Source organism: Octopus bimaculoides, chromosome 12 (assembly GCF_001194135.2).
Source record: "Octopus bimaculoides isolate UCB-OBI-ISO-001 chromosome 12, ASM119413v2, whole genome shotgun sequence".
NCBI lineage: Eukaryota > Metazoa > Mollusca > Cephalopoda > Octopoda > Octopodidae > Octopus > Octopus bimaculoides.
Window position 1 is genome coordinate 64,952,510 of NC_068992.1, and position 10,622 is coordinate 64,963,131.

At 33.8% G+C, this 10,622-nt stretch overlaps 1 protein-coding gene across 1 annotated transcript in view; it reads right to left on the reverse strand.

Annotated features, from left to right (window-relative positions):
- LOC106884488 (neuronal acetylcholine receptor subunit alpha-2) overlaps window positions 1-10,622 on the reverse strand; it is a 242,942-nt gene that overhangs the window by 5,934 nt on the left and 226,386 nt on the right. Inside the window, exon 2 of the mRNA XM_014935899.2 lies at window positions 2,590-2,831. Coding sequence (XP_014791385.2) covers window positions 2,590-2,831 — 242 coding nt within the window. The remainder of the gene's footprint in view (window positions 1-2,589; window positions 2,832-10,622) is intronic.

A 10,622-nucleotide genomic window follows, 5' to 3' on the forward strand; every position in this document is an offset into this window, starting at 1 on the left:
TCTCTCTTTCTCTCTCTATCTCTCTCTCTCTGTGTGTGTCTCTCTCTCTCTCTCTCTCTCTCTCTCTCTCTCTCTCTCTCTCCTTATCTCCATCTAATTTTCCTTATTGCTCTCTTTTCTTTTTATTTTCATGCCTTAAATCTAATTGTGTTTTGTTTTCAATTTGCACGAAACTTTTTACTACGAAAACTATTTTCTTCAGCTGAACTCAGCAATATTTTTCTAATCTTATTCCATTCTGTTTTAAATTATTTTTCTCACTTCTTTATGTCTGTCATTGATTTTCATGTTATTGGGCTTCTTTGATTTGCTCCAACTTAAATATGCTCTACTTTCCTCGAAAAACAACACACAGCTACCTTTAAATACTCAAATTCGCTTAAAAGTAGGTTTTGTCACGTTTGTGTTTTTTTTACTTTTCTTTAAAAACAAAACAGAAAAACTGCTGTTTGTATTACATATTTTGATCGTCTGCGTTTTAGAATGTGCAAAATATCATTAATTTATTTATTTTGCAAATTGTTTATTCAATTATTTTTAAAACTAGGACCTTCTTATGGTTAAACGATTTTTAGTCACAGTACGCTGCTCTTTTATCAGAGTGTATATAAATTTATTCTGTTTGCATATGAAGTGTGTAAACAAATCTAGGTAAAAAAAAAATCGTCGCAGGTAAAAAAAGTCACAGGGGTTTTGTCCGGGAGTGGGGTTGTCCAAGGGGGTTTTGTAATAGTAGCTAAATCATACTATCAAATTAGATCCTTTTGAAATAAAAGGAAATGCTTGGGAAAGCCATAAGTGAAATGGCCAATTAGCTATTACCTCGTCGTCTATCTGATAGACAAATCTTTAGCTGAGACAATCTGCAGCATAAATTATATCAATGACGTTTCTCTCAATACCGGAAAAACATCGTTAAATATTAAAAATGACGATGGCGATCAATATTAAATAAGTTATTAATTAAAAGAGAAATAATCATATATCTGTAGCAGCAGTAGCCACAGTAGCAGCAACACACTACTTTCTTGATTCTTGTTAATTTCATCATAGAGAAGCCAATTCAAAGTTTGATCTTTGAATCAAAGATACGAAAACGATTTCTAAAGTAAAAACATTATATTTAATTGTTGTTGTTTATTCGCAAATCGACACTCAGTCAGAACAGAAAGAATCCAATGCATTTCAGCTGTGACCAAGTGTACCCTGGACTACATGAGTCAATATACTCTTTGTTTTTATTTATCCTTTAGTCAGAAGTGTAAGCAGTCTTTAACAGGACCCCCGAAACTAATGGGTAGGTGGGGAGAGAGAGGCATTGATAACTTAATAAAGAAGGCATTAATGACTTATGTGGGGAGTCCCAAACTGGGGAGCTGACTTAATTCAATTCCGTCCATCCATCGCCTTAGATTGGTTCTTTTATGTCGCACCAGAAAAGAAGAAAGACAAACTTAACGCTGATGGGATTTGAACTCAGATAGCCTCACTGCTACTTGAGGCGGCTCAAACGTATACTGGCACACTCATTGAAATATTTAATATAGCTCAAAGTATGCTGTGTCTAAAAAAGTCATAGATTGAAATCGTTTGACATTATTTCTGCAGTATCAAGTAATTTGGTGTAAACAACAATTTGATGTCGGCAAACTGAATGGCTTACAGTTGACGTGAAACATTCACCGCAGATATCACAATGAATATGGCTTCTCTCCTGCCTGAATAATTTTGTGAATTTCGACCACAGGAATATTGCAACATGCCCGATAAGTGTATAATCAATCAGAAGGATTACACAAACCTCTGTGGTATTTTATTTTATTATCCCAGTAAAGATAAAAGACCCACTCAATTGAAGCGAGATTTGAACTCAGTATATTAAAGAATATATAAGCGGAAAAACAATAAAACAAGTTGTCTGATGCGTTACCAATTAGACTAGTGTATTCGCCGTAAGGTATTGTAAGTGTTAGCATCTCATTGCTTTGTCAGAGAACTACAGATTTATTCGTAAATTATTTTTTCATTTTTTGATCATCTTCTTTTCCCTTCTCAAATTCAATTTGAAATTACATAAGTTTGTCTCGTACGAAATATTTTACTGAAAACACCAAAAACATAATCCAGAAGCAAACAGCTGATGAATTCTGTAGGAAATACGCAGGTAGAGAAATTACATTTCTTTTCATTAAGAAAAATATCTCGTAAAAAAGACTCATAAATAAGGTGAAGGCATATATTGCTTTCTTACAACTACTGAACATGTTTTAGTGATGTTGAGGTCAGTGGGGATTTTGGAAAAACATCGATAGTGACAACTCACACACACACGTCTATCTATCTATCTATCTATCTATCTATCTATCTATCTATCTATCTATCTATCTATCTATCTGTACATATTTATATATATGTGCCTATAGATCTGTATATATATATATATATATATATATATGTATATATACGAAATACGCTCACACACACACTTATATATACATACATACGTACATACATATGTGCATACGTACATCTGTAAAACCAAATAACGAAAGCAACAAAAAACCAAAAAGATATAAATGAAGAACTTACCATATCGAAAATCTGTGTAAATGTCAAGCCCATTTTGACAACAACTGCCTTGGAGGCATTCTTAACTGGTCGGACCGATCTTTCATATCCCTTGAGGAGGTACGTCATCAGGCGTTGTTCTTCGGTCATCTCCGGGGCTTTGAATGGGATGTCAGCATAATAATTATCATGGGGACTGTTAGGATGGGATTGACTGTTACTTCGTTGCGGCTGTTCATCAGAATGATATTTTACTGACAGGCCTACAAGTTTAATAACGAAAGAAACTGTTAGACGAAAAACTTGTGAAGAACACGCGTGAGTAAGAAGAAAAACGAAACAAGAAAAAGAGTGACACAAACAGGAAAACAGCAACGAGTAAAAATAAATAACATATACATAAATAAATAAAGAAAAGTAACAAAAGACGGCCATCTTGATGTTGTATTGCACTCATGTAACAAGTAATGTTTATAAAAATAAGGGGGAAAAAATCAAACTTTCAATCTGCCGTGCAAGTATAATCAAAATACTTTCTATCCTTTTGACCAACAAATGGATTTGCATTTGTATCATTAAAATAATCGCCATTTTTGTATTTTTATCATAGGGATATAGTCATTTTAACAATCCTCAATATGCTTATGAACTAAGGTGTAATATCGTATGAATAAAAGAATATAAAGACAGGTTGAAAGTACGACACGGTGGTCTATAGAAATAGCACATGTCTTCGAGTCCATGAGGTTGTATTAACAATATTATACTTTTAGTTTTACGATCTTTCATCTTCATGAAAAAATGGCAGCAGCAGCAGCAGCAGCAGCAGCAGTAGCAGTTGCAGTAGTAGTAGTAATGCCGCCACTGACGCCGACAGCGACGATGATGTGGACGATGATAATAATGATGATGATAAGGACGACAACAACGACGATTACAATGATTATGATGATAATGATCCTGTTGTTACCTGACAACAGGTAAACTCTACTCGATCAGACCGAGGTTGAAGGGAGCTCCATTTGCGACCATCGCATCTTCGTGTATTTCAGAATGTGTATCGTCCAGTCAAGTACAGAGCACAATGCTATCGATTAATTCCCTTCACTCAAAATTGATGTCTTTGTCACAAAATCAAAAACCATTAGTGCGGCGGACAAAATGCTTAACAGTATTTCTACTGGCTCTTTATGTCCCCGGTTCAAATTCTACCGCGGCCGAGTTTTGCCTTTCATCTTTGTTGGGTCGATGAAATAACTACCTATCAAGCAGTGGGGTAGAAGTAATCGATGAGACCCCTCTCCCCAAATTCCATTCCTTATGCCTATTAAACAAAGAATTATTATTATTATTATTATTATTATTATTATTATTATTATTATTATTATTATTATTATTATTATGTTTATTATTGTTATTATCATCATCATCATTATCATTATTATTATTATCATTATTATTATTATTATTATTATTATTATTATTATTATTATTATTATTTTTATTATTGTCATTGTTGTTGTTATTTATATACCAGCAGAATGTACAAGGTAGCATCAGTAATTCGCCGGTTAAATTGTATTAAACTATGTGGTTATGTCCCTTTATCTTTCCGAATTTGTCCTAGTAAATCTTTACTTTAATCACTTCAATGGGATCGATAAATTAGATATCCAAGGACTAGCATGTTAATCTAATCGACCGAGATTACTTTCAAAATTCGTGATCTTTTGCCAGCCAAGTCAATCAATATTCCAGCTGAAGGTTTTTTCACTATATTTTCACTTAATCTTTATTCCCGTCTATAGTTCGTGGTTTGACTAACCTCATTAAAGACGTTTCTTAACAGACATTAATGTTAGTTCTTCCTGCGTTCCTTTAGGCGTATCTTTTGAGATTTTGATGCTTATCAAACTTTCATCTTACATTCTATTATCAGGAATTTTAGAAAATTATGTTAGCTTATTTTCATTTCGACAACAACTACTGCCTTCCTCACGAGTTTAATTATCGAATGGAATATAAATGTATCAAAGAATTTTAATGATGTCCACAGAAATTCTATGGTATTTAATTCATAGCAAGATATCCGTGAAACATGTTTATGTTCTTCTATGTATGTTCTGTACCAATTTCCTATCTTCTTTCACACAAATATACCACAGTTGCAGTGCTGCCATCTGTCTCCAACTCAACATAGTTCGTCTTTTCTGTCTGTTCGTGTAAAGATGTGAGTGTCAGTCTCAGGTTTTACATCTGTCATGAATCAAAAAAGAATATATAGAGGGGAGAAGCGGTTGAGAGAGAGAGAGAGAGAGGTGGAATCTCCAGTCTCAAGCATGCCCTCTATTTTATAGTTCTTTATTACAATGATTGGTTTATATGTATATTTCTTTATCCTTCAACCGTACTTTATCATAGAACTTTGCTTTGCTGCGAAGATGTTTCCAAACATTTAACATTTCTGTTTCGGTCACAGTTTGTTGGCTTATAGTTGCTTACAATAATGGAGTCTCTTTCTGTCCTATAATGATTATTGACAGCGCGTATGTCGAATCCCACTGATTCAAGGACAAATCTTACGTACAATAAAATCGAACAAAATGGATTCCATTGTTAGTTACAAGAATTTATGTTTCCAAGTTCAAATCCTGCTGTCAAGGTCAAACTTTCCCTTTTATCTTTCTGGGAAAGTAATTTACAGAAATTATTATCGGCAATACGTTGAGACCAATTGATACAACCAAACAGTGAGCAATACAAAAGACGGCATCCGTCCCGCAATTTGAAGTCTTGTATCGATGTTAAAAACCAAAATTATGGTGAATTACTATTTCCCCATATGGCATTCTCTTCTGGGATCTTGAATAGTCTTCTTGATCATCCAGAGAGTCTCTCCATAAGTTCTTACATCAAGTTCTACTTTCAATGTCAAAAGAAATCTATTCTCATTATTGCGTCACAGAACGTTTTGGGAATTGCTCTCAACGTATTGCTGATAATAACTTCCGTAAACTACTTTCCTTTCACTTTCTTTATTGCATCACCGAAGACTGAGGTTTTCGAATCGATAAAAATACTTTACAATAAGTAATGTTTATAAACTCCTTTTTTACTGCAGTGAAGTTCTGTGGTGATTAAAATAGAGAATTTGTTTATTTTTCTCAGTTAGGAAAGATTTTATCATTCGGTAAAATCATCGGATTAATCTTTGGAATACCCACACTGTTACCATGGTGACCGGCGATTCTCGTTGAGGATTTTATTTTAAACGCAGTGCTCCAGTACGGCCACAGTCGATTGAGTGAAACCAATTAGAATGTAAAAGAGTTATTATTTAAACTAAGTTTATACGAAATATCTATCACATACATAAAATCGATAAATAAAACAGAGTATACGATTAAAGATATCGATCATTTATAGTGTCACATCTATTGACTTTTCACCAGCAAATCATATCTATTTTGGTAAACTGAAGAATCAATTAATTAGACGTCTCAAAGAGAAGCATAGTATGATAACTGTATGTGATTTGAACCTATGATTTCTGGGTTGGTAACCCAATTAAATGTTTGTCTGGTTCATTATATATTTCCTGCTAGCGATAGACTTATATTTCGAGCAAGAAATATATTAAGGCTACTCTAACTAGGAAAGCTTCGTTGTGGTCGCCTGAATTGCTAGAAACAACAACAGAACATGTTTCATATGATATCCGATAGCTTTAAGAAATGATGGGCCTATTTTAATAATGGAATCCGTTAGGTACAATGCTAAAAAGGATGTCCTTGGCATTGCGCTTGGAATATATTTTGACCTTTAGTGATGGGTCATTCAATCGGAATTCATGTAACCTTAAACAATAACAATAACTCTTTAGTCATAGAATATTCACTCAGAACTGATCAGCGTTTAAAGAAATAGGCATATAGTCATAAATTATTGATTGGTTAAGTGGTAGTATTGAGTACTACACAAATCTGGGTGACATTTGGTTGGAATAAGATCAGTAATAGATTGCAATGTTTGTAAAATATTCACACAGACACACAGTTGCACCTATCATCTAGCATTTCATATTTCTTATAATCAATCTCACGAGTTCTCTCCCTTTTAACTTTAAAGATTATTTTCATTAACATTAATAATGCTTTTATGACTGCGGCTATAATATTAATTATTTATTAAAACAATTAACTGCTCACGTAAAAAGAAAAGAAGCTGACGCTTAATTTTTGGGACGTTTTCCAGTACCACAAAATTAGTTGACGACAATATATATCTTTAAACTCCTGTTCTCTCTCTCTCTCTTTCTCTCTTTCCCACTCCCCACTCCCTCCCTCCTTCTCTACCACTCTTTCTCATCTCTTCTATTTTTCTTCTTTGTCCTTATCTTTTTCTCTCTCTCATTTTCGCTCTTCCCCACTATTTCCATCTCACTCAATTACGTAGACATGTGTGAACTGAATGTTTAGTCAACATGATAAGCTCGTAGTGTGTGTGCTTGGTCCAAGTTTACCAAGGTTGGGCCGCAAACTCACTGCATTTTCAGATTAGCTTAACAGGAAATGAGATTAAGATGTCCTGGGAAGGAGATTTGATGGGTTTAAAAATTGCCGAGTCATTCATTTGCTAGCGGTTAGAGGTGGTGGGCCAGGAAAGAAGGGTGCGATAGGATTTTAGTAATACTGCGTCATACGTCCGTGTATTTGCACACACAGATACACCCCTGCACATGCACACAAACATTCACCATTCACATACATGCATAAATCCATGCATAAATAACATATACATACATACATACATATATATACATATATATATATATATATATATATATATATATATATATATATATATATATTTGTTACATACATATGAGTGTGTGCGTGTGTGTATTTCTGACATGCATGTAATGTGTATAAGTATGTGAGTGTTTGAGTTTGTGTACGTGGTTTGTAAGTATTGGTTCTTCGTGTTACACTCGTTGATAGAGTATTTTGCGAGTCATGTTTGTAGAAATATGCTAGGTTGTTGAGCATAACTTCTCTTTCCGGGTTATCTTTCTACTTACACACAGTTTTGCACACCCAACCACAAATGAATGTGAATATATATATATATATATATATATACGCCTATATGTGTGTGTGAGCGTGTGAGTTTGTATGCATATATATATATATATATATATATATATATATATATATATATATATATTAGCGTAGATACAAAAGCACTCCCAAAAATACAAACATATATAAACACCGTACACAAACACGCACATGCGCAATAAGATACATACATACATATAACATTCAAACTTGAATAAATACACGCACACATTACAAATGCTCACATTCATTTAAGTAAATGTAAACAGCAACGTGGAAAGTAATATCGAGTTATTTATAAGCATTAAATATCATTTTGTATATATTTGAACAGAGAAACAGGACAGTAGCGCTGAACTTAATCATTCAAACTGAACAAATCGAACTATTTATGTAAATACCATATATATATAGATATGCGTGTGTGTGGCTTAGTGTGTAGCGCGTTGCGCTCGCAATCCTGAGACGATGGTGTCGATTTCCGGATCCGGCGGTGTTTTGTGTACTGGAGCACAACACTTCATATCATGTTGCTCTACTGCATTCAGCTGCAAATGAGTTCAGGAAAAATTTTTTATGGAATTAACTCTGCGAGGAACTAGCGTCCCGTCCAGAGGGGAGTGCTTTAAGCTTAGTCAATTATACACCATGAAAATTGGGTTACACTCCGGCCCTTCCTCACTACCTCCACACTCCCCTGATATAGCGCCTTCAGACTATCATCTCTTCGACCACATGAAAGAGGGTTTGACAGGTAAACATTATTCCAGTGACGAGGAAGTGAAAACTGTAGTGAAGAAGTGGCTCAAAGAACAGTCAACAGAACTTTACGGGGCAGAGATACATGCTCTCATTCGAAGGTGGAACATTATTATTGAGAGAAACGGTGACTATGTTGAGAAGTAAGGATGTGATCCACAGAGGACCAGCTTCATTATGATGTATGATACATGTTCCTGTGTTGGTAATTATACCTGTTCTAAACAAAATGGCATTACTTTTCCACTCACACACGTACTAAATGAAGATGGATTACTAGCGACGTAATCACAATGTATCTGTATTTTATATAGAGGCATTTGGGTGTAGAAAACTTTCCTCGTTACAAATGTGCATAAGAACATTAAAGAGAAAAAAGATATACGAGAAAGAAGAAATTGTATTATTTTATTCGATGAGAAAAAAATATAGTTTAAAAATAAGTGATAAAAATTATAATGAAAGATATATTAATTCATAAAGCTATAAAAATGTAAATTGAAATATAAATCACAAAAATTAAGAAGACATGTTGGATAATTTTTTTTATAGATTCATATTTATATTCCAATATCTGTAACGTTACAATATTTCATCTTAGGCAATAAGATAATACTTTGTAGAGAATATCAGTAGAAGAGAAATTTTATGGAATAGTTATAAAACAATCTTTTAATTTTCCTGTCTAAACTTAGTGCATGGTTCAATGGAATCACCAGATTGTGGAGTTCTGTGGACAGACAAATCGATTTCCCTTGTTGACAGTTCAGTTTTGTGTTATGAATACGATAGGAAAATATTTATTTTTCAATCATACAGTCGAGAAGTTTTGGTTAAGGTTAAATAACTTGCCACATCATATTGTATGTCGGTTTGTGATGTTATATGTCTATAGTGCTTATATTTCCATCGAAGGAAATACAAAAGAATAAATTCCAAAGTGCACGGTAGAGCGTGCAATCTCTCTCTCCCTCTCTCTCTCTCTCTCTCTCTCTCTCTCTCTCTCTGCATCTCTGCACCTCTGTATCTCCGAATCTATCTATCTATCTATCTATCTATCTATCTATCTATCTATCTATCTATCTATCTATCTATCTATCTATCAATCAATCTATCTATCTATCTATCTATCTATCTATCTATCTATCTATCTATATATATATATATATCTACACGCACACACACGTATATGCATGTGTATGCATACAGATGTACGCATACTTGCATACAAAGATAACAGACACACATACACATACATACATACATGCATAGATATACACACACATGCACCCCCCACACATATATATATATACATACATACACAGACACTCACATATATATGTGTATATGAATAAATACTGATATATATAAATACACACACACACACGCACGCACACATACACACGCACGCACACACACACACACACACACACACACAGACACACACACACACATACATATGTATTAGAGATTTCAGAATACTTCTTTCAGACCCCTTTATAGATTAGCTGTTAAACATTACGTTTCTTCTTCTTCTTCTTCTTCTTCTTCTTCTTCTTCTTCTTCTTCTTCTTCTTCTTCTTCTTCTTCTTCTTCTTCTTCTTCTTCTTCTTCTTCTTCTTCTTCTTCTTCTTCAGTATTTTTAGTTTTTCTTCTTTAAACTTTGCTTTCATTTCTTACCTATATATTTTAATGATTTCAGACACAAAAGTATTCCAGGTGCAGCCCGAACTCATATCAATAAAACGTAAGCTACAAGTCGCTCTCTCTCTCAAAAGCCGTGCAGACTGTCGAACGTATTGTATGAGTAGCACAAGAAATTTAGCAGAAGCAACAAGATGTAACATATATCAACAGCAGAAATTGGTATTGAAAGGAAACTTAAGAAGAAAATGCTTCCCGAATCGATATTTTTCTAAGCTATAGTCTTCAAAAGGCGTGGAATATTGACTGATATTGGAAGATAGGGACCGAAATTCCAGGCAATCACTAGCACAAAGGTGGCTATGTAATATGTATGAACCGCCATCTTACCAAAGAATATAAATTACACACGCATACACACACACACACGCACATATAGATACATATATGTATATATGCATGTAAATATGAATATAAATATAAATACATGCGTATATATATATATATCTATCTATATATATATATATATAT